The sequence below is a fragment of the Salvelinus alpinus genome, chromosome 21 (genome assembly GCF_045679555.1).
Source record: "Salvelinus alpinus chromosome 21, SLU_Salpinus.1, whole genome shotgun sequence".
In the NCBI taxonomy this organism is placed as follows: Eukaryota; Metazoa; Chordata; class Actinopteri; order Salmoniformes; family Salmonidae; genus Salvelinus; species Salvelinus alpinus.
Genome location: NC_092106.1, coordinates 15,295,487 through 15,321,029, shown reverse-complemented (window position 1 = coordinate 15,321,029; position 25,543 = coordinate 15,295,487). Strand labels below are relative to the sequence as shown.

At 43.4% G+C, this 25,543-nt stretch overlaps 1 protein-coding gene across 2 annotated transcripts in view; it reads left to right on the top strand.

The window, feature by feature from the left end:
* Nucleotides 1-25,543, top strand: part of LOC139548571 (sortilin-related receptor-like) — a 75,354-nt gene that overhangs the window by 16,413 nt on the left and 33,398 nt on the right. For both annotated transcript variants that reach the window (XM_071358322.1, XM_071358323.1), the window contains exons 4-8: nucleotides 3,898-4,059; nucleotides 4,732-4,799; nucleotides 7,953-8,133; nucleotides 23,878-23,979; nucleotides 24,384-24,553. In XM_071358322.1, coding sequence (XP_071214423.1) covers nucleotides 3,898-4,059; nucleotides 4,732-4,799; nucleotides 7,953-8,133; nucleotides 23,878-23,979; nucleotides 24,384-24,553 — 683 coding nt within the window. The remainder of the gene's footprint in view (nucleotides 1-3,897; nucleotides 4,060-4,731; nucleotides 4,800-7,952; nucleotides 8,134-23,877; nucleotides 23,980-24,383; nucleotides 24,554-25,543) is intronic.

The window sequence follows — 25,543 nt, the reverse complement described above, 5'->3', positions numbered from 1 at the left end:
ATGTTGTTGTCTTAGGCCTCTCTTTATGTAGTGTTGTGTGTTTTTGTCCTATATTCTTGAGTTTATTTTTAATCCCAGCCCCCGTCCCCGCAGGAGGACTTTTGGTAGGCGTCATTGTAAATAAGAATTTGTTCTTAACTGACTTGCCTAGTTAAATAAAAAATAAATGTAATAAAAATACCAGGACAAAGCTAGCTAGCTAAATTGCCATAAATGTTTAATTATTTTTGACCTGTCCCCAAATTAATATAATTTGTTCAGAGTTTGTTTTGATATTTCAACCTGTGTGTCCTGATCGCTTCTGGTGTGGGTGAACAAAATCAACATGCGTGTGATGGCGTACGCGGGCGCGTGTCTGGTTTGGTCAGCATGTTAGGCTGCTGCGCTACTCGGGAGGACCATTCTTGATACACACGGGAAACAGTTGAGCGTGAAAATCCAGCAGCATTGCAGTTCTTGACACACTCAAACCAGTGCACCTGGCACTTTATTAACATACCCTGTTCAAAGGCTTTAAATATTTTGTCTTGCCCATTCACCCTCTGAATGGCACACATAGACAATCCATGTCTCAATTGCTCAAGGCTTCAACATCATTCTTTAACCTGTCTCCTCCCCTTCATCTACACTGATAGAAGTGGATTTAACAGGTCAATAATGGATCTTAGCTTTCACCTGGATTCACCTGGTTAGTCTGTCATGGAAAGGGCAGGTGTTCCAAATGTTTTGTGCACTCACTGTGCAGAATGATGATAAAAGGCCTGTCTCTATATTGCAAACTGCCCTGATACAGAGGGGTTTTATTATGTTTTCAAAGTATGAGTGTATAGCTTGTTCACATGTTCTCCCATCTCCACAAAACCAGCAGAAGGCACATACCACTATTGAGCTTGTGGTTTCTAAGGGTTGATTTAGGTGTATATAGTGTCTGTGGGTGTGTGCTTGTGTACATGCGAAGTTATCACTCATGAGCTCGAGAGTGTTCGAAGCAGTGCCGTGAGGTTTGGTGCGGTGCCGTGTTCGATTATGTCTCGCTGTGTGCCGGTGAGTCATAGCCCTGGCCCCGCCCCCAGCCGTTCCCCCTGGCACTCAGCCAAGTGGAGGTTATTTCCAGGTGTAAGGGTGCATGGGAAGTTGGCACTGCGTGGGTGCAGTTTGTTCCGTTAGCAGGCGGGCACTTGTGTGTGGCCTGCCTTGTGAGCCCTGCAGCAGCGTGCGTCTCTGTTGAGGCCGCAGGCTGTGGCCATCCATCTGCAGACAGGTGGGCTCCAGAGAGAGAGGCAAGGCTGCCTGGTATAACAGCAGGAGGATTTCACCCTCTTAGTCTGCAACATGCTCCCAACATCATGGAGATGATTACCATGGGAAATTAGTGGTTTCTTCTCATGTGCACACTGAGCTGTGAATTCCGGGCCCGTATTTAGCAAGCCTCTTCAGAGTATGAGTACAGATCTAGGATCAATTCATCTCTGTCCATAATAAGCGGATTCATTATGATTTAAAAGGCAAAACTGATCCTAAATCTCCTTCTCTAGACGCTTGATAAATATGGGTCCGTCTAGCCTCCCCTTATAGAAGCATATGATAAAGCGTCTGAGAGATAAATTGCAGTGATCACTTTAGGTAGTGATTTATGAATTAAGCGGGATCCGAGATAATGAATGGTTAGCCTATAGCATAACCCGCTGTCTAACATTACATGTAGGGCCTATCCTTATACAACAAGTCGGACTGGTTATGGATCTGCCTATTTATAACATCTTCTTCAAAGAAAGATTCACCCATTGTGGTGTTATATAATTGTTGTGCATCTCTGAGCGATGTTTTATCTATTCCCGGGGTCATTTCATGTTTTCATGTGTATAAGTATTCACACACCTTAGTCAATACATGTTAGAATCACCTTTGGCAATGATTACAGCTTTGAGTCTTTCTGGGTGAGTGTCTAAAACTTTGCACACATGGCTTGTTCAATATTTGCACATTATTCTTTTTTTTATTCTTCAAGCTCTGTCAAGTTGGTTGTTGATCTTAGCTAGACAGCCATTTTCAAGTCTTGCCATATATTTTCAAGCCAATGTAAGTCAAAGCTGTAACTAGGCCACTCGTGAACATTCAATGTTGTCTTGGTAAGCAACTCCAGTGTATATTTGGCCTTGTGTTTCAGGTTATTGTCCTGCTGAAAGGTGATTTTGTCTCCCAGGTTTTCTCTAGAATTTTGCCTGTGCTTAGCTCTATTCAGTTTATTTTTATCCTAAAAAAATCCCTATTCCTTGCTGATGACAAGCATACACATAACATTATGCAGCCACCACCATGCTTAAAATATGAAGAGTGGTACTCAGTGATGTGTTGTGTTGGATTTTCCCCAAACAAAACACTTTGTATTCAGGCCACATGTTTTTCAGTTTTACTTTAGTGTCTTGTTGCAACAGGATGCATGTTTTGAAATATTTTATTCTGTACAGACTTCCTTCTTTGTCTTTTAGGTTAGTATTGTGGAGTAACTACAATGTTGTTGATCTTTCCTCAGTTTTCTCCTATCGCAGCCATTAAACTCTAATTGTTTAAAGTCACCTTGGCCTCATGGTGAAATCCCTGAGCGGTTTCCTTCCTCTATGGCAACTGAGTTAGTAAGGATGCCTGTATCTTTGTAGTGACTGGGTGTATTGATACACCATCCACAGTCTAATTAATAACTTTACCATCCTCAAAGGGATATTCAATGTCTGCTTTTATTTTACCCATCTACCAATAGGTGCCCTTCTTTGCATGGCATTGGAAAACCTCCCTGGTCTTTTTGTTTGAATCTGTGTTTGAAATTCACTAATCGACTGAGGGACCTTTACAATTATCTGTATGTGTGGGATACAGAAATGACGTAGTCATTCAAAAATGATGTTAAACACTATTATTGTACACAGAGTGAGCCCCTGCAACGTATTATGTGACTTGTTAAGCACATTTTTACTCCTGAACTTATTTAGGCTTACCATAACAAAGGGGTTGAATACTTGTTATATTAATTTGTCAAGTTTCCACTTTTTTCCCCCCACTTTGACATTATGCTGTATTGTGTGTAGGCAGTGACACAAACTCTCAATTGAGTGAATATGAAATTCAGGCTGTAACACAACAAAATGTGCAAAATGTCAAGGGGTGTGGATACTTTCTGAAGGCACTGAATATGGTGATATAACAGTGGAGTAAGTCTCTGAAGTTTCTCACTGATGTGCTGTACATGTGGGACCTACTATGTCCTAGTCGTGACTCATCTACAGTATGAGATATAATTTCAGCTTTGGATCGTCATCTCATAGCATCCATCTATTTCACTACCTCCCGCTCGGTGCCTTGCGCTACAGAGCTTTTGTTCTCACAGGGGCTCTGTCCCGTTTCCAAATGGAGGCCGTTGAGAATAGAGGAGTTATTGGGAAGGCAGCTAAAAAATAGATCAAAGGAAGGAGTGACAAAATGGGATTATAGCGCTGTATAATTGTGTAATCTGAATTTCTAATTAGGCCTTTCAAATTAAATATCTCTGACTAGTTCTGTGAATATTTTTGGTTTTTGGAGGTGGGGATGTTTGCAAAAACTGTCTTTTGAAGTAGCTAGACGAGAGATATCTAGAATTGAGATATTAGACCGGTTCTTGCTATTCTAGTTTGTTGAAATCAGTCAGGCTTGAAGTTTTGCCACGTCAGAGGTTTATTCAGTTCAGAAAGATGCAGGTACAAATAGAAATGTTATTCAATAATGATTCCCTGTTCAACAGGACAGAATGTCATATCTATTCTACACAATACATTTCTATCTTAACATTCCGTAACACTCATGAACAGACCTCAGTGGGTATTTAGCCTAACCTTGGCCTGTCTTGTCCTTCTCTCGTTCTAGTACCTCTTTGCAGACAGCACCAACAGCTACCTCTGGAACTCCTTTGACTTCTGCAAGACCATCCAGGGGTTCTCCATCCCCTTCAAGCCCACAGATCTGCTGCTGCACAGCAAGAGAGCCAACCTGGTCCTGGGCTATGACGGCTCCCACCCCAACAAACAGGTAGTCAACTGACTGCTATAGAAATGCTGCTTCACTGTCTTGAAAAAAAGTATCGGACAGAAACGTAGACAATTAACAACATGCAGAGGTAAGCATGTTTAAAAATAAATAATAAATAAATAAATAAAATGTTTAACCAGAAAGTCCCTCGAGATCAACAGTCTTTTCATGATGGAGATCTTTGTGTAGGAGGAGTCTATTATAATGATCAGGGCTATAGTACTGTAAGACATCATCAGGCTCCTCCTTTGCCAGTAGCTCTGTGGCCACCAGTAGGTTTGGGGTTAGATGCCTATGTGGACAAATGGCTCTACTCCATATGCTGGATTACCGTACCATAGCCCCACAGCATTTTATTTATAATACGGTGTGACTGTTCTAGAGAAACAAATCGATATTTCTGAATGTAGGACAGTTGCATAATTGCAAATAGAATGGTGCATATTTAAATACTGGTTAAATGTCACAGCTGCATCTACTAAACTGTCTCTCTGAAAAATACAATACGGAGGACATTTTGTGGAATTTTCCCCTAACTAATTATTCACATTTCAGCTCAACTGAAATGATGGAAAACGGTCGACTCTCAAACATTCTGCCAGTTATATATAGCCTGCAGTCAACATGTGACCTTCATCTACTCCCCACCCCCTGCCTCTGTTATTTTTGCAGCTATGGAAATCTGACGATTTTGGAGAGACATGGGTGTTGATCCAAGAGCACGTGAAGGCATATTTCTGGTAAGATCAATGCCTCTGTATACAAAGGTGATGATTGTGTGAGGAGAGGCAGAATGTACAGTCATCAGTATAATTAATTGTCGCTGTTGAGTGCCAGACTGTCTGCAAAACATTAAAGCAACGATCTGTGAGAGGGATGGGTGGGCTGTGTGTGTGTGTGTGTGTGTGTGTCTTCATTTCCTGTTTATTTCCTGTTTTTCTGTGTTCTGTGACTGCTTGCCTCCTCAATATGTCCCTCACTAGACCTCAGACAGTGGAGAGATAAACATGTCTTCTGATCGCTGTATGCTTACCAAGCATGCAGCTTGCGAGCTAACTCCCTGCCTCTCCAAGTTAAATGCATAGATTAGATTGGCCCTTGTAATTGAATGACAAAGCAAAGAAAATGCCACTACGGTCCCTGAGGGAGAGAGACACTGATTACCTGATTGTTATTTGGGGCTCACTATGTGTGAATGATTTTGAACCCTCCTATCAACCAGATCTCGGTTCAAATAGTGTTTGAAATCTTTCAAATACTTTTGAACGTTTCTTGAGCCTGGCTGGAGTGCCAGATGGGCAGAGTTTGCACAGACAAAAAACAAAAACAATCTGATACCGCTAATGATGATTGCGACACATTCAGTGCCTTGTGAACGAGATCAGCCGTGTGTCTCTCACCACGTAAAGTAGGCCTAGGCAGGAGAGTGGCCCACTCAAACATAAAACAAATATGCTTTACTTTCAAATCCCATCCATAAAAGGATTTGACCGATCTGTTAATGATTTAAAGGCGTGGATGCGGAGGGTTAGTTCGGGTTAGACATCACTTTCATTCCCTCGCAGGATCTCTGCCTTTAATAGGTGACAACAAGAGGCTCTCATTCTCCACTGCAGATATGTAATGCTGCTTGTCAGCTACAGCAGGGGTCTGTTCAGGAGGGTGCAACATTTCAGAACGTTCCGATTTGAAATGTATTGTGTAGAACGTATAAGCTTGTCTGTCAAGTAGAATTAGGAATCACGTCCGTTCTTTTCAGTGTATTTCTATCTGCATCGTTCGGAACATTTTCACCTTACTGACAACATTTTAATCTCCCCAGACTATTTGTACACACATGTGCACACATCATCTGGTGGCAGAGAGAGACACATAGCCCTTCTCCCTTTTGATTTTTCTCTCCCTCCTGCGTTCTCCGACGGTGTAGGTGGTCGTATATGTGGCGACTGAGGGGGGCATGGGACTGGGCTTCTTTCTGATTGATTAATAAATGATTGTCTGCGTCTGCCAGTGCCTGGGCCCCACTTAACTCTGCCTGTCCAAGTGGCATCATGTAGTCAGTAATACCAGGCAGCACTGCAGATAACATCGCAGCTACCGCTGCAGTCAACCCCCCCCCCCCCCCTGGGCTCTTTCCTGTGTTTGGGAGATGATGCCCCTCCCCCCCACCAAGTGTGAACGTAGGAGATCCTCTTAGATCACGCTTCTGAGCCTCAGAGTCTCAGGAGACCGTTGTAGAGGGAGGATTTAGACTACAAATACCCATACAACCCAACAACGAACATGAACAAACCATTTCATCCCAAAGCAGTAACTATACACACAAAGCTTGAAAGTCTTTGCAGACTTCTGAGGAGGAAAGCAGCTCCAGAAGTGTGTACTGCTGCACTCCTCCCCACATATTTCAAAGCATTGGATTGGTGTAAGCATTGGCCAGAAAGAGTATATATTTTTTCCGCCGTGTTTTTTCCACCAGTCCATTTTCCTTTTAAATCTGGATGCAGCTACTGACTCCGCTGTGTCTAACTGCTTCCGCATCACCAGCTGCATTGACATCTTTGTCTGGTGCTTCTTCCTCCTCGGCCTCTATGGCCAGTTTTCCTTTTTAACCATGTGTGTCCAGTTCTTAGCCGACTATGGGCTTTCCATGTCTAATCCGTTTGCGTAGGCCACAGAGAAAAAGGCCAGCGCTGCAGATCAGGCTAAGAAGGCTGTAAGCCCTGGGGTTTTGTCTGGTTCACATCCCACTGTTGGACATGTTTAACCAGCATTTGTCAAAACATTTCGAACCAGCAAATTGTATGTATTCGTTCCTTTTTGTCCTAAACATTTTATCCTGTTTGGTAGAAGTATCGAGAGAATAAATAGAAAGAATAAAGAGGTCCTTGTTTCGCAGTGTACTGTGGATTAGATAGGCTAGCTTTAACTCACTGCTCTGCCAGCGTTACATTGAAAGGATAGCCCATATAGGCAAAGTTCCAAACTCTGATATAGGCACAGCCCCAAATTCTGCTAGATAGACAGACAAGACCCCAAACTCAGATGGACAAGGCCCCCAAACTTTGATATAGACAAGTCCCAAAAGCAATGCGACAAACTCTAATTTCGGCCAGGCCTGAAACTCTGCCCCAAACTCTAATATTGGCAGTTTCCCGATTTGTAGTTAAAGTCTCCAAACTAATGTTAGACAGGCAAGGTCCCAAGTTTGTCTGACCTAGGTCTTTCTTATCCTCTCTACATGGACAGCCTGCTCCCATAAAAATGCGACCCCCTCTAAAATGTCACGCTATAGGCCAGTCAAGACACCAGGCTCTCTCTGTGTGGCTCCATTGTTAGTGAGAACACTCCGTGAGAATCTGGAATGCCTTATGGGAGATGATCATAAACTACTGTAAACCTCTTTCAGTTCTGCTGTAGCTTACCGTAAGTTCACAGCTTAAAATGGCCACACACAGAACTTCTACTGGAAATGTGCAGTTGGGAAACTATAAATACATCAATGTGTGTGGTAAATGGATTCTGAGTTTCGAATGTGTTCACAGGAACACGTAGGCCGTTCCACTATACTAGGATTGTCAGTAATCCGTAAAACATTTCTCAGTTTTTCAGAGTCTGTCAGTGAGTGTGTGTGTGTGTGTGTGTGTGTGTAACCATAACTTTATGTCCCTCTGTATGGTATGACTAAGTTGGGCCCTGAGTTTTCCCAGACCATGTTATCTGAACGGGAAGACCTCCAAGGCCCTTAAGTCCTTCCTGTTCAGTTCACATGGTCAGTAAATATAAACTCACGGTCAAAGGCCTGGAGTTTTTCTTGGTCAGGCCACATGGTCAGAGAGAAACTCTTGGCCCTACCTATGTGCCACAGACTGGCGCTGATTTCTGCATCTTTCTAGGGGTGTGGAGCCGTACGATTCCCCCACCACGGTGCTGGTCCAGAGGCACGAGCCCCAGGGGGTGTCCAGCATCCTCAGCAGCATCGACTTCTTCCAGAGCGGGCAGAACCGCCGAGTCATCCTGGAGAGAGTGGACAACTTCCAGCTCCGGGACAAGTACATGTTCGCCACCACTTCCACAGTAAGTGACGTTGACCTGCAAGGGAATTATACATGTCAGCCATTCTGTTGCTCTTGCAGTGTTGAGAATGCTCATGTTATTATGGAGAGGAATGCCCACATTGATTATTTGAACACGAATTGGGTGATCCGGCCATAACTATCTTCTAATACAGTGCCTTCAGAAAGTATTCACATGCCTTCAGAAAGTATTCACACCCACTTTTTCCACATTTTGTTGTTAAAACCTGACTTGAAAATTGATTAAATGGTGCAATAATAGTGTTTTAACATGATTTTTGAATGACTCTCTGTACCCCACACATAAATTATCTGTAAGGTCCCTCAGTCGAGCAGTGAATTTCAACCACAGATTCAACCACAAAGACCCGGTAGGTTTTCCAATCTCGCAATGAAGTGCACCTATTGGTAGATGGGTAAAAATAAATAAAAAAGCAGACATTTAATATCCCTTTGAGTATGGTGAAGTTATTAATTATACTTTTGGATGGTGTATCAATACACGGAGGCACTACAAAGATACAGACGTCCTTCCTAACTCAGTTGCCGGAGAGGAATGAAACCACTCAGGGATTTCACCATGAGGCCAATGGTGACTTTAAAACAGTTACAGAGTTTGATGGCTGTGATAGGAGAAAACTGAGGATGGATCAACGACATTTTAGTTACTCCACTATACTAACACTAATTGACAGAGTGAAAAAAAGGAAGCCTGTACAGAATAAAATATTCCAAAACATGCATCCTGTTTGCAATAAGGCACTACAGTAAAACTGCCAACAATTTACCAAGAAATTAACTTTGTGCTGAAAACAAAGTGTTATATTTGGGGCGAATCCAACACAACACATCACAGAGTACCACTCTTCATATTTTCAAGCATCAGGGTGGCTGCATCATGTTATGGGTATGCTTGTCATCGGCAAGGACTAGGGATGTTTTTAGGATAGAAAGAAACGGAGTAGAGCTAAGCACAAGCAAAATCCTAGAGAAAAACCGGGTTCAGTGTGCTTTCCAACAGACTCTGGGAGACAAATTCACCTTTCAGCAGGACAATAACCTATAACACAAGGCCTCTCTGGTTGCTTACCAAGACCATACTGAATGTTCCTGAGTGGCCTAGTTACAGCTTTGACTTAAATTGTCTTGAAAATATATGGCAAGGCTTGAAAATAGTCTGTCGAGCGATGATCAATAACCAACTTGACAGAGCTTGAATAATAAAAAAATGATGTGAAAATATTGTACAATCCAGGTGTGCAAAGCTCTTGGAGACTTACCCAGAAAGACTCACAGCTGTAATCACTGCCAAAGGTGATTCTAACATTGATTCAGGGGTGTGAATACTCATGTAAATCAGATTTTTCAGTATTTAATTTTCAATACATTTGCAAAAGTTTCTAAGTACATGTTTTCACTTTGTCATGGGGTATTGTGTGTGTAAAAAAAATAAATAAATAAAAAGTCATCCATTTTAAATTCAGGCTGTAATAGCAAAATGTGGAATAAGTTAATGGGGCGGCAGGTAGCCTAGTGGTTAGGGCATTGGGCCAGTAACCGAAGGCTGCTGTTGTTCTGCCCCTGAACAAGGCAGTTAACTCACTGTTCCCCGGTAGTCCATCATTGTAAATAAGAATTTGTTCCTAACTGACTTGTCTAGTTAAATATATATATATATATTTTAAATCAATTAAAAAGGGGTATGAATTCTTTCTGAAGGCACTATAAGTCATTAGTCAAACCCATCATATTCAAGTGGTAGGCTTAAATACCGGATAACTCCACCACATGCATAGAGGGTGAATCGTTCTAAAGGGAGTATCTCTTATCCCTATCTGAAGGTTTGGCCTCCGATGACCCCAGCAGTGTCTGGTTGTGATACAGTCGCACATTGTTTGTCATATGGAAGCCACAGGCTGCTGCGTTTTGAAACAGATGGGGACGGTTTGATCCCGGACTCCTTCCTTGGCTGTGAATCTGTGTCACAAATATCCAGCATGCTTTGCGTGGCCACATGCGGCCCAATAAAGCATTATACAATGAAAGGGGAACGTAACCATTGACCCCTCCTTGAAAAGAGGAATCTCTTTTTCTGTGTAAGGAATGTGGAGACTGGAGAGACGTGCCATGTACTGTGGAACACCGGGTTAATGTGGTCTGATACACACAATCCCATCGAAACATGGCTGAAATATTAGTCTATTCTGAGCCAATTACGGGTAATGATTTTTGTCTCTGCAAACTCGGGCCTTTCCCTGAATAACCACACAGACTCGCTGCGGTCAGCCCTGTGTTGTTAAACAGGCATGGCCAAACACACATGCTTCCGTATCTGAATCCTGGCATTACTGCCCAATCTCACACACCACACACCACACACCACACACCACACACCACACACACACCACACACCACTGTGAATATTTTTTTACATTGTAACTACCATATCTTTATTCATATCAGTCTCTTACAAATCAATTGACTCAACATTCACAGCTACATGCGTACTTCATAAAGTCATCCCTACTCTCTCTGGGCAAGGCTAACAACCCCACTCCATGTGACGCGCTACTATGATGGTCTCCATTGAGGCAAGCATATCCTAAGGTAGGTCGCTCAGATTGTCACAACAGCGACATGGTTTATGTTGTTTTATCGTCTGCTGGGTGACCCAACCAACCTGTTGGTCGGGGCCAGAGAGTGCAGCTTGTCAGACATGACCGATCTATGTGCTGTTAATGAAGTTGTGGCTTGGTATCCCTGGGGTGTCAATAACCGCTCATGCACACATTCATCAGGACTCTGTTGCCGAGTGCAGCCGTATGCTGCAGTCTCAAGTACTGTTGCTATTCCCAATGGGCTGATATGTTCTATAGCCAAAGGATAGTACGGTGTGTTTTCTTTCTGGCTAGCATTGTTATCCCAAGCTATATCATTTCACACTTCCACTCGTAGAAAGTGATATTCCCACTTTCATTGTAGATTTGGATTGTTTTTATAAATGGTAATGAGGCTAAACACAAACAAATGGTTGGACTGTAGTTTGTTAATCAACACCATTCACATTAATCAAAAATAGGCTAATTTAAAAAACGATATGGTAAACTACACTGAGTGTACAAAACATTAGGAACACCTTCCTAATATTGAGTTGCACACCCTTTTGCCCTCAGAACAGCCTCAATTCGTAGGAGCATGGACTCTACAAGGTGTCAAAAGCATTCCACAGGGATGCCTCTACATGTTAACTCCAATGATTCCCACAGTTGTGTAAAGTTTGGGTGGTGGACCATTGTTGATACACACCGGAAACTGTTGAGCGTGAAAAACCCAGCAGAGTTGCGTTTCTTGATGCGCTCAGACCGGTGAGCCTGACACCTACTACCATACCCCCTTCAAAGGCACTTACATCTATTGTCTTGCCCACTCACCATTTGAATGGCACACATACACAATCCATGTCTCAATTGTCTCAAGGCTTTAAAATTATTTTACCTATTTCCTCCCATTCATCTAAATTGTTTGACGTGGATTTAACAAGGGACATCAATAAGGGATCATAGCTTTCACCTGGATTCACCTGGTCAGTCTGTCATGGAAAGAGCAGGTGTTCCTAATATTTTGTACACTCAGTAAATGTGGTTAAATTAGTCACCAGAGCCTTACATTTAATAAATAGTAAATATAAGGCTATATTAGTTCCTATTTAAGAGCCTCTGTTGTCATATCCTTACAGCATTAGCTTGAGGTGCTCAGTTTATTTTGTTAAACGAATACAGTTGCCCAGTCTGTGACCCCACAGCCTGACCCAACCCACAGAGCAGCCCACCCTCCCAGGATACGGTTGAGCACGTGAAGCGCTCAACGACGCAGCCCAGTTACACAGACCATTAGCAGCCCAGTCAGCGCTTACTCGTCATTCACTCACTCTCACCCGTCTCTCTAGTCATACCCACTACCCAGCCCCTACTAATATCTTCGGCTGGGGCTAATAGGATTACCGTAATGAATATCACGAGCTTTTGACAGCAGCGAGCTGCTTAGGCTAATTAAAGCCCCAGAAACACCAAGTTTTATCCCAGGCCTGACAATATAGATCCCTGGGTAATGATTGATAATCAGACCTTAAGTCCTCTACTCCTTCTCTTAACTCCAAAGTCCCCCGGAAGATAACTGGCTAAATATAAATGGACGTCAATAAGAGGTTTCTTAACAAAGATCTTTTTGACACATTTCCTTCTTATTTGCAAGGTGTCTCAGTGGAGATGAGATGAGGGGGAGTGGAGACCAGATCAAGGACTTCCTTATCAAATGGCTGCCTGTGCTTTCCCTGATGCGTCAATACCCCCAACGTGTTTAATGTACCGTAACGGCGTAGAGCAAACCAACAACAGTGAAATTGCAATGCGTAGTTAAGCTGCTGTTTGGACCTCTGTTTTCCCCATAAAAAGAGACGTAAGTGTTGCAACACCTCGGCAGCCATATTGGTCGCGACGCCCTTAACGCTGTAGTGGTCCTGTACTTTCTTCCTTAACGTGTGACGCCAAACCCCACATTTCCCAAGCTCCCACTGCAATATGTGATGCATTTCACACACACACACACACACACACACACACACACACACACACACACACACACACACACACACACACACACACACACACACACACACACACACACACACACACACACACACACAAAAGGGCACTTCACCGTAAAAAAACATGTGACGTGTCCAGTGGGAGAGAGGGAAGGAGGAGATAAATGTGCCGCTTAAAAGCAATGGGAGGTCTGGGAAATGGCTCTGTCTCTCAGATTAACAGCTACCTCCTGGCTGGATAAACAAACATTAGAACCACAAAGACAGCTCCCACAGGCTCGGCTCTGCAGGAGGACTTGACAGGATTTCATGTGCTCCCCACAACTGTTCTTCTAGTTTAATGGTTTAAATATAGAACGTGGAAAGGGCGGGGTATTCAAATATCATAATTTGCATTGGAAGCACAGTGCTTCTGTTCTGAGCAGCTAGACTGCTGAAGGTACAGTGGGGCAAAAAAGTATTTATTCAGCCACCAATTGTGCAAGTTCTCCCACTTAAAAAGATGAGAGAGGCCTGTAATGTTCATCATAGGTACACTTCAACTATGACAGACAAAATGAGAAAAAAAATTCCAGAAAATCACATTGTAGGATTTTTTATGAATTTATTAGCAAATTATGGTGGAAAATAAGTATTTGGTCACCTACAAACAAGCAAGAGTTCTGGCTCTCACAGACCTGTAACTTCTTCTTTAAGAGGCTCCTCTGTCCTCCACTCGGTACCTGTATTAATGGCACCTGTTTGAACTTGTTATCAGTATAAAAGACACCTGTCCACAACCTCAAACAGTCACACTCCAAACTCCACTATGGCCAAGACCAAAGAGCTGTCAAAGGACACCAAAAACAAAATTGTAGACCTGCACCAGGCTGGGAAGACTGAATCTGCAATAGGTAAGCAGCTTGGTTTGAAGAAATCAACTGTGGGAGCAATTATTAGGAAATGGAAGACATACAAGACCACTGATAATCTCCCTCGATCTGGGGCTCCACACAAGATCTCACCCCGTGGGGTCAAAATGATCACAAGAACGGTGAGCAAAAATCCCAGAACCACACGGGGGGACCTAGTGAATGACCTGCAGAGAGCTGGGACCAAAGTAACAAAGCCTACCATCAGTAACACACTACGCCGGCAGGGACTCAAATCCTGCAGTGCCAGACGTGTCCCCCTGCTTAAGCCAGTACATGTCCAGGCCCGTCTGAAGTTTGCTAGAGAGCATTTGGATGATCCAGAAGAAGATTGGGAGAATGTCATATGGTCAGATGAAACCAAAATAGAACTTTTTGGTAAAAACTCAACTCGTCGTGTTTGGAGGACAAAGAATGCTGAGTTGCATCCAAAGAACACCATACCTACTGTGTAGCATGGGGGTGGAAACATCATGCTTTGGGGCTGTTTTTCTGCAGAGGGACCAGGACGACTGATCCGTTTAACCTGTCTCACTCCCCCGTTCCGCTAGCGGAACTCCTCCCACATTCCACTGAAAAGGCAGAGCGCGAAATTCAAAAAATATTTTTTTAGAAATATTTAACTTTCACACATTAACAAGTCCAATACAGCTAATGAAAGATACAGATCTTGTGAATCCAGCCAACATGTCCGATTTTTTAAAATGTTTTACAGGGAAAACACAATATATATTTATGTTAGCTCACCAACAAATAGAAAAAAGCACAGACATTTTTCACAGCACAGGTAGCAAAATCAAAATCAACCAAACTAACCTAGAACAAAACAAAGAAACCAAGAAACAACTTAATCAGATGACAGTCTTATAACATGTTATACAATAAATCTATGTTTTGTTCGAAAAATGTGCATATTTCAGGTATAAATCATAGTTTACATTGCGGCTACAATCAGAAATTGCACCGAAAGCAGCCAGAATAATTACAGACACCAACGTGACATACCGAAATACTCATCATAAAACATTTCAGAACAATATATGGTGGATAGCTAATGAAAGAGAAAGATCTTGTGAATAGAGACAATATTTCCGATTTTTGAAGTGTTTTACAGCGAAAACACCACATATATTTATGTTAGTTCACCACCAAATACAAAAGACAGACAGACATTTTTCACAGCAACGGTTGCATGCAAGTAGCATGCACAAAGCTAACCTAACTAACCTAGAACCAACCTAAATAACCTAGAAAAAACTCCCTCAGATGACAGTCCTATAACATGTTACACAATAAATCTATGTTTTGTTCGAAAAATGTGCATATTTTAGCTATAAATCAGTTTTACATTACTGCTACCATCATAGCTACCATCATAGCTACAGTCAGAAATCGCATGGGAGTAGCCAGAGTAAATACAGACACCAACGTCAACTACCTAATTACTCATCATAAAACATTTCAGAAAAATATATGGTGGATAGCTAATGAAAGACAAATATCTTGCGAATACAGCCAATATTTCCGATTTTTGAAGTGTTTTACAGCGAAAACACAATATATCGTTATATTAGCTTACTACAATAGCTAACACACAGCAGCATTGATTCTAGTCAAACGCTAGCGATAGCACAGTTCGACAGATATATGAAATAGTATCCCAAATTGGGTCCTTATCTTTGTTGATCTTCCATCAGAATGTTCTCCAAGGGGTCCTTTGTTCAGAACCGTCTTTATTTGGAACCAGAACGAACGATTTCCCTCTTGAATTAGCAAGCACACTGGCCGTGCTGTGCTAACCTCTCCGCCTTGACAAAATTCTTGCGTCGCATCACGTCTAAAGTCCAGAATACATTTCAATAATATAATTAAAGTATATTGAAAAAACATACTTTAGGATGATATTGTGACATGTATCAAATAAAATCGAAGCCAGAGATCATATTCACCTATAACGACGGTTTTCCACGAGGCTACTCCAGATCCAACTTCGCGCCTTCCAAAAAAAATAAAGTGCGCACTTCTCACTCCAAGAGGTTGTATACAACCCCTGAACGAGATAATCAACTCATTTCTGCTCTCACTTCCGCATGACACCCAGGGGAAGGCGTATGACGTGTTTCTACAGTCATAAGTGACATGCCCTTTTATAGACAAGGTCTTAAAGAGAGACTTCGCATTTGGAAATCTCACTTCCGGATAGGAAAATGTCTATAAAAAGAGTTCTGTTTCACTTAGAGAAATAATTCAAACGCTTTTAGAAACTAGAGACTGTTTTCTATCCAATAGTAATAATAATATGCATATTGTACGTGCAAGAATTGAGTACGAGGCCGTTTAAATATCATACGATTTTCCCCAAAAGTGAAAATAGCACCCCCTGGTCCTCATCAGGTTAAAGGAAAGAATGAATGGGGCCATGTATCGTGAGATTTTGAGTGAAAACCTCCTTCCATCAGCAAGGGCATTGAAGATGAAACGTGGCTGGGTCTTTCAGCATGACAATGATCCCAAACACACTGCCTGGGCAACGAAGGAGTGGCTTCGTTAGAAGCATTTCAAGGTCCTGGAGTGGCCTAGCCAGTCTCCAGATCTCAACCCCATAGAAAATCTTTGGAGGGAGTTGAAAGTCCGTGTTGACCAGCAACAGCCCCAAAACATCACTGCTCTAGAGGAGATCTGCATGGAGGAATGGGCCAAAATACCAGCAACAGTGTGTGAAAACCTTGTGAAGACTTACAGAAAACGTTTAACCTCTGTCATTGCCAACAAAGGGTATATAACATAGTATTGAGATTTTCTGGATTTTTTTTCTCATTTTGTCTGTCATAGTTGAAGTGTACCTATGATGAAAATTACAGGCCTCTCATCTTTTTAAGTGGGAGAACTTGCACAATTGGTGGCTGACTAAATACTTTTTTGTGATTTTCTGGATTTTTCTTTCTCATTTTGTCTGTCATAGTTGAAGTGTACCTATGATGAAAATTACAGGCCTCTCTCATCTTTTTAAGTGGGAGAACTTGCACAATTGGTGGCTGACTAAATACTTTTTTGTCCCACTGTATATACTTGCTATGAATATGTACAGGTGAATCAATTCAATAAGAATGCTACTCATGATGCTCAGTAGCTGTTCCTGGTATTTATATTAATGTAATGACACTTCAAAATGAATTATTACAAAATGAATGAATAATAATTTCATGATAGTTTAATGGATGGTTAAGATACCATACATTTGTTAAAGCAAGGTTTGATTTGAATCCCTGGTGGATAGAATCCATTTTCCACAGATAGTCAGACTACTTTTCAGCCATGGAAGCCAGCCAAGCTACTGTGGTTGAAATGACCCCCCCCCCCCCCCGGCCTGCTGTCATTGAAGCATTGAAGCAGTTGTCTTTTCCGAGACTAAGTTTCTCTCCCCTTGGTATTCTCCATGCCCACATTGTGTTGTTGTGGCTGCTTGGCTTTCAGAACACGGCACACCGGGCCGCGGAGACGGAACGTTAACAGCAGCATTAGATAAATCAATAGGTTGAATAGTGCTGAGGACCCAGGCCTTCACAGGGGAGGCAGACAGACATATGGACTCACGCACGCAGGCAGGCACATTGTCTCTCAGGGAACAGGGAGTCACTGTTTTGCGCCTGCTGGGTCATCAGGAAAAAGACAGACTACTTGACAGGAATGCTTGCCTAGATTCATCAGTGGGGGAACTGTGCAAGCTGTGTGTGTGCGCATGTTTTGTTTGTTTTTATTTATTATCTTGGCTGCCGTGAGGACTCTCTCAGTTAATCCAAGATGAAGCCATAAACCTGATTTGCCATCCTATGAAGTGAATGAGTCTGCCTGAAATGCTCTGGCGCTCTTATTGGCTGCCTGCTTTCTAACTGTGCACCACTAGTGTGCCTGTGTGTGGTTGTCTGTGTGGCCCATCAGCATTATTTCAGTGCATTACTGAAGCCATCTGTCCTCTTCATTGTTAGCATCGTTGTGGGATGTGTAACGGCTGTCTAATTCCTCCTCCTCGGATGAGGAGAAGGAGTAAGGGTCGGACCAAAACGCAGAGTTGTTAGTGCTCATATTGATTTAATCAAAAGGAAACTGAACACTTACAAATACAAAAAAACAACAAACGTGACAAAACCGAAAACAGTCCCGTGTGGCACGAACACTGACACGAGATACAAACACCCACAAAACACACGTGAAACCCCGGTTGCCTTAGTATGATTCTCAATCAGGGACAACGATTGACAGCTGCCTCTGATTGAGAATCATACCAGGCCGAACACAAAATCCCAACATAGAAAATCACACATAGACAAACCCACCCAACTCACGCCCTGACCAACTAAATAAATACAAGACAAAAGAAAACAGGTCAGGAACGTGACAGGATGTCCATGTCTGTGTGACATCTCTTTTTTGCCGCAAAACTGTTGGCTGCTCTTTGATGTAAACGCTGTCCTTTACTCATATTTTATGATATTGTTTTGTCCCAGCTCGGTAAAGATGCTTGTATAAATCAAATCAAATCAAATCACATTTTATTTGTCACATACACATGGTTAGCAGATGTTAATGCGAGTGTAGCGAAATGCTTGTGCTTCTAGTTCCGACAATGCAGTAATAACCAATGAGTAATCTAACCTAACAATTCCACAACTACTACCTTATACACACATAAGTGTAAAGGGATAAAGAATATGCACATAAAGATATATGAATGAGTGATGGTACAGAACGGCAGAGGCAAGATGCAGTAGATGGTATAGAGTACAGTATATACATATGAGATGAGTAATGTAGGTATATAAACATAAAGTAGCATAGTTTAAAGTGGCTAGTGATACATGTATTACATCAAGATGCAGTAGATGATATAGAGTACAGTATATACATATACATATGAGATGAGTAATGTAGTGTTTGTAAACATTATATTAAGTGGCATTGTTTAAAGTGGCTAGTGATACATTTTTACATACATTTTCATCAATTCCCATTATTAAAGTGGCTGGAGTTGAGTCAGTATGTTGGCAGCAGCCACTAAATGTTAGTGGTGGCTGTTTAACAGTCTGATGGCCTTGAGATAGAAGCTGTTTTTCAGTCTCTCGTTCCCTGCTTTGATGCACCTGTACTGACCTCGCCTTCTGGATGATAGCGGGGTGAACAGGCAGTGGCTCGGGTGGTGTAGTTGTCCTGGAGGGCAGGTAGTTTGCCCCCGGTGATGCGTTGTGCAGACCTCACTATCCTCTGGAGAGCCTTACGGTTGTGGGCGGAGCAGTTGCCGTACCAGGCGGTGATACAGCCCGACAGGATGCTCTCCATTGTGCATCTGTAGAAGTTTGTGAGTGCTTTTGTTGACAAGCCGAATTTCTTCAGCCTTCTTCACAACGCTGTCTGTGTGGGTGGACCAATTCAGTTTGTCCGTGATGTGTACGCCGAGGAACTTAAAACTTACTACCCTCTCCACTACTGTCCCGTCGATGTGGATAGGGGGGTGCTCCCTCTGCTGTTTCCTGAAGTCCACAATCATCTCCTTTGTTTTGTTGACGTTGAGTGTGAGGTTATTTTCCTGACACCACACTCCGAGGGCCCTCACCTCCGTAGGCCGTCTCGTCGTTGTTGGTAATCAAGCCTACCACTGTAGTGTCGTCTGCAAACTTGATGATTGAGTTGGAGGCGTGCATTGCCACGCAGTCGTGGGTGAACAGGGAGTACAGGAGAGGGCTCAGAACGCACCCTTGTGGGGCCCCAGTGTTGAGGATCAGTGGTGTGGAGATGTTGTTACCTACCCTCACCACCTGGGGGCGGCCCGTCAGGAAGTCCAGTACCCAGTTGCACAGGGCGGGGTCGAGACCCAGGGTCTCGAGCTTGATGACGAGTTTGGAGGCTACTATGGTGTTAAATGCTGAGCTGTAGTCGATGAACAGCATTCTCACATAGGTATTCCTCTTGTTCAGATGGGTTAGGGCAGTGTGCAGTGTGGTTGCGATTGCGTCGTCTGTGGACCTATTGGGCCGGTAAGCAAATTGGAGTGGGTCTAGGGTGTCAGGTAGGGTGGAGGTGATATGGTCCTTGACTAGTCTCTCAAAGCACTTCATGATGACGGAAGTGAGTGCTACGGGGCGGTAGTCGTTTAGCTCAGTTACCTTAGCTTTCTTGGGAACAGGAACAATGGTGGCCCTCTTGAAGCATGTGGGAACAGCAGACTGGGATAAGGATTGATTGAATATGTCCGTAAACACACCAGCCAGCTGGTCTGCGCATGCTCTGAGGACGCGGCTGGGAATGCCGTCTGGGCCTGCAGCCTGGGCCTGCAGCCTTGCGAGGGTTAACACGTTTAAATGTTTTACTCACCTCGGCTGCAGTGAAGGAGAGCCAGCAGGTTTTGGTAGCGGGCTGTGTCAGTGGCACTGTATTGTCCTCAAAGCGAGCAAAAAAGTTATTTAGTCTGTGTGGGAGCAAGACATCCTGGTCCGCGACGGGGCTGGTTTTCTTCTTGTAATCCGTGATTGACTGTAGACCCTGCCACATACCTCTTGTGTCTGAGCTGTTGAATTGCGACTCTACTTTGTCTCTATACTGGCACTTAGCTTGTTTGATTGACTTGCGGAGGGAATAGCTACACTGTTTGTATTCGGTCATGTTTCCGGTCACCTTGCCCTGGTTAAAAGCAGTTGTTCGCGCTTTCATTTTCGCGCGAATTCTGCCATCAATCCACGGTTTCTGGTTTGGGAATGTTTTAATCGTTGCTGTGGGTATAATGTCGCCGATGCATTTTCTAATGAACTCGCTCACCGAATCAGCGTATTCGTCAATGTTGTTGTTGGACGCAGTGCGGAACATATCCCAATCCACGTGATCGAAGCAGTCTTGAAGCGTGGAATCAGATTGGTCGCACCAGCGTTGAACAGACCTGAGCGCGGGAGCTTCTTGTTTTAGTTTCTGTTTGTAGGCTGGAAGCAACAAAATGGAGTCGTGGTGAGCTTTTCCGAAAGGAGTGCGGGGGAGGGCTTTATATGCGTCGCGGAAGTTAGAATAACAATGATCCAGGGTTTTACCAGCCCTGGTAGCACAATCGATGTAGCACAATGCTGATAGAATTTAGGGAGTTTTGTTTTCAGATTAACCTTGTTAAAATCCCTGGCTACAATGAATGCAGCCTCAGGATGTGTGGTTTCCAGTTTACATAGAGTCAGATAAAGTTCGTTCAGGGCCATCGATGTGTCTGCTTGGGGGGGAATATATACGGCTGTGATTATAATCGAAGAGAATTCCCTTGGTAGATAATGCGGTCGACATTTGATTGTGAGGAATTCTAAGTCAGGTGAACAGAATGGCTTGAGTTCCTGTATGTTGTTATGATCACACCACGTCTCGTTAATCATAAGGCATATCCCCCGCCCCTTTTCTTACCAGAAAGATGCTTGTTTCTGTCGGCGCGATGCGTGAAGAAACCAGCTGGCTGCACCGACTCCGTTAGCGTCTCTCGAGTGAGCCATGTTTCCGTGAAGCAAAGAACGTTACAGTCTCTGATGTCTCTCTGGAATGCTACCCTTGCTCGGATTTCATCAACCTTGTTGTCAAGAGACTGGACATTGGCGAGTAGTATGCTAGGGAGTGGAGCGCGATGTGCCCGTCTCCAGAGCCTGACCAGAAGACCGCTTCGTTTGCCCCTTTTACGGCATCGTTGTTTAGTGTCGCCGGCTGGGATCCGATCCATTGTACTGGGTGGAAGGGAAACACAGGATCCGCTTCGGGAGAGTCATATTCCTGGTCGTAATGATGGTAATGATGGTGAGTTGATGTTGCTCTTATATTCAGTAGTTCCTCCCGACTGTATGTAATAAAACCTAAGATTACCTGGGGTACCAATGTAAGAAATAACACGTAAAAAAACTAAATACTGCATAGTTTCCTAGGAACGCGAAGCGAGGCGGCCATCTCTGTCGGCGCCGGAAGTTGCGCCGACAGAGATCGGTGTGTGAAATCGGTGTGTGTGTGTGTGTGCGTTTTTCAATAACTACAAATAGAATCATATTAGGCTGTGTATTCGGCCTATCTAGACATTTATTGCCTGAAGCTTTTAATGAAGAGAATATTCATATTATAGTTGTTATGGGAAGGCCAGACAGTCAGTTAGTCGTCCCAATTCTGCTGATGTGAGCCTAGCCAATCCCTGGGAGGCAGATCACAGGGTGCCTATGTTGCCAGACTGACACGTAAGAGGAGACACATCACAAAATGCGGCTCAAATGGAACCCTATTCCCAATATAGTGCACTACATTTGACCAGGCTCCAATGGTTTCTGGTCAAAGGTAGTGCACTTAGCAGGGAATAGGGAGCCATTTGGGAGGCAGCCAGTGTCTCAGGTCTCTCTGGGGTTCCGGAGGACGACAGGCGGCAAGTCCCGGCACTTTGGTCTTCCTGCTTGTAATTCATTAAAGATTACACCCCCTTCTCCTTCCTTGAACAAAGTGGTCTCGCTGTCATAACAATGAGATTTGGCCTTTGATTGTTCTCATTGGCCCACTGAGTTTACAATCTGCCCGACAGTACGTATAGATTAATCACTTGAGTCTTTAAACGCCCACAGACCACATCGGAAGAAATCCATTTTTTTGAGCTGAAATGCGATGGCCAAATATTACCCATAATGTTGCACTATGATTAAAGTTAATAAGTCATAGTTTTAGTCAAAGTACATGTATGATTCATGTACATACATGACATACAGTGCATTCAGAAAGTATTCAGACCCCTTGACATTTTCCACATTTTGTTACGTTACAGCCTTATTCTAAAATTGATTAAATCATTTTTTTTGTTATCAATCTACACACAAAACCCCATAATGACAAAGAAAAAATAGGTAGAACATTTTTTGTTGCAAATCTATAATGATAATAAAAAAATGAAATATAACATTTACATAAGTATTCAGACCCTTTACTCAGTACATGGTTGAAGCACCTTCGGCAGCGATTACAGCCTCATGTCTTTTTGGGGATGATGCTACAAGCTTGGCACACCTATATTTGGGGAGTTTTTCCCATTCTTCTCTCCAGATCCTCTCAAGCTCTGTCAGGTTGGATGGGGAGCGTCGCTGCACAGCTATTTTCAGGTCTCTCCAGAGATGTTAGATCCGGTTCAAGTCCGGGCTCTGGCTGGGCCACTCAAGGACATTCAGAGATTTGTCCCGAAGCCACTCCTGCGTTGTCTTGGTTGTGTGCTTAGGGTCATTGTCCTGTTGGAAGGTGAACCTTTGCCCCCGTCTGAGATCCTGAGTGCTCTGGAGCAGGTTTTCATCAAGGAGCTCACTGTACTTTGCTCCATTCATCTTTCCCTCGATCCTGACTTGTCTCCCAGTCCCTGCCGCTGAAAAATATCCCCACAACATGATGCTGCCACCACCATGCTTCACCGTAGGGATGGTGCCAGATTTCCTTCAGACATGACCCCGATCAAACATCTCTGGAGAGACCTGAAAATAGCTCTTCAGCGACGCTCCCCATCCAACCTGACAGAGCTTGAGAGGATCTGCACAGAATAATGGGATAACATCCTCAAATACAGGTGTGCCAAGCTTGTAGCGTCATACCCAAGAAGACTTGAGGCTGTAATCACTGGCAAACGTGCTTCAACAAAGTACTGAGTAAAGGGTCTGAATACTTATGTAATTGTGATATTGCAAAAAAAATAAACAGTTTTTGCTTTGTCATTATGGGGTATTGTGTGTAGATTGATGAGGGGGAAAAACTATGTAATATAATTTAGAATAAGGCTGTAACGTAACAAATTGTGGAAAAAGTCAAAGGGTCGGAATACTTTCCGAATGCACTATGACAAATCCAGCTCCAAACAAGCCATAGCTGGCTAATCTTTTGAATACGGAATAGGCCTAGTAAAAGAAAAATGGCAACAGAACATTAGCTAGCCAGATAAGTTTAGCATGCTAGCTAGCTACGCTGACATTGGTCAGTGCCCTTTTTGCTAATGTTTATCAACTTCACGTGGAAATTCCCACACCCACTTCGTGAATAGGTAAACGTAGCTTTTTTCATTCTTCAAAGGTGTAACCTAAACGTCCACATCCTTAGCAAATTCTATAATAACTAAGTCACATTGTTCGTAATTATGAGGTAGGCATTAAGCCGTCTCCATGGCTCTGTGTTTCGTATTGATTGATTGATTTATTAATTGTACATCTGTTGGTTCCAGACTTTGTTGGGGAGCCATGAACCGTCGTCTGTCCAGCTGTGGGTATCCTACAACCGCCAGCCAATGAAAGCCGCCCAGTTCATGACCCGCCACCCAATCACAGTGAGTCTCCAGGCCTGCTTCGCCACACCAGAATATCCTCTCTGTGGCTCCCAGTAGACTCCTAGTCCAGAGAACAAACCTGTCTCTGTATCGTTGATGAAACTGGGGAAATGTATTTGTAAGGAAATGCTATACTATGTAGCTAATATGTAGTTGACAGCTCAACATGAGTCAGAAATCACAAGACCAATCACAGAAAATACTGTAAGCCTAGATACTTCACTCACAGTAAAAAGCTGCCAATTCCATGACACTATTTATCTTACAAATGTACATGTTTTTGTCTAATAAAAGTTGAATTCTAATCATCAGCTTTTAGTTGTGAGAGAATTATCCCTATTTTTCTTAATAATGCCCTACACAAATAAGGAAAACTGCCCAACGTCTCTCTTCTTCTCCTGCAGGAGTACTACATCGCTGACGCTTCGGAGGACCAGGTGTTTGTTTGCGTCAACCACGTCAACAACGTCACCCACCTGTACATCTCAGACACGCAGGGCCTGTCCTTCTCCCTGTCCCTGGAGAATGTGCTATACTACAGCCCAGAGGGTTCAGGCAGCCACACCCTCATCAGGTTGGCTTGGTGTTCCTAGTCAACCAATCTTGGATTGCACATTTTTGTTTCAGGCCGGCCCAGCGCTAACCCACCTGTTTGATCTATTAACTAATCATGGGTTGCACATTTTTGTTCCAGCCCAGCACTAACCCATTAGATTCTGCTAATCGACTTATCACCATGATTAGTGGCGTGTTAGTGCTGGGCTAGAACCAAAATGTGCACCACTTTGGTGTGTCCCCCAGGAATAGATTTGGAAACAACAGTATTCTGGATGCAAGACCTGGGTTCAGATAGTATTGGTATCTTTCAAATAGTTAAGCTGCCCTTGATTGAGCTTAAATGACACAACACAATCAAAAGAAAAGTCCCAAAAGTGCAAACCCTGCCCATGTGACACTCCAGGCAGGCACAATCAATCGGCCAAAGCATTTGAACCCAAGTCTAAAATATGTTGAAGTGACTCACAGTTAAGGCAGCCTAATTAGTAGGCTACCTTCTGAGATATGTAGTGTCTTGCTCGGAACAAACGTAACAGAACTCACGTTGATCAACCAAACCTTCCTTGATCAAATACACACGCCCTTTGATCAAGTATACCCACTTTGATCAAGTATACCCACTTTGATCAAGCGCACCCACCCAACTTGATTTATTTTGAAGGAGAGATGAGAGGAGGCTGTTCTACCAGAGTTACATCTGATAATTCCAGAGCTGGGGGACTCCTGGTGTGCATTCCTCGTGACCACGATGAGTCAGCTTGAGTGGCTGTCCTCTCCTCCGTGTTGGTAAACAACAGCAGGGCCTTTGCGTGTGTTTACATCCCAGTGACCAGGATCTTGAATGTTTGAGTCCCTGTTGTCATGGCGCTGCGGTGTAGCGTAGTGCGTCCAGGGCCTGTAATTATTCAAATGACTGCGTTCCCAACACGTCTCCAGCTGCCAGGAGATGTGTGGTGAGAGCAGCTTGATTGCTTCTTGATAGTGAGTCCACCTCGCGACACGAGCA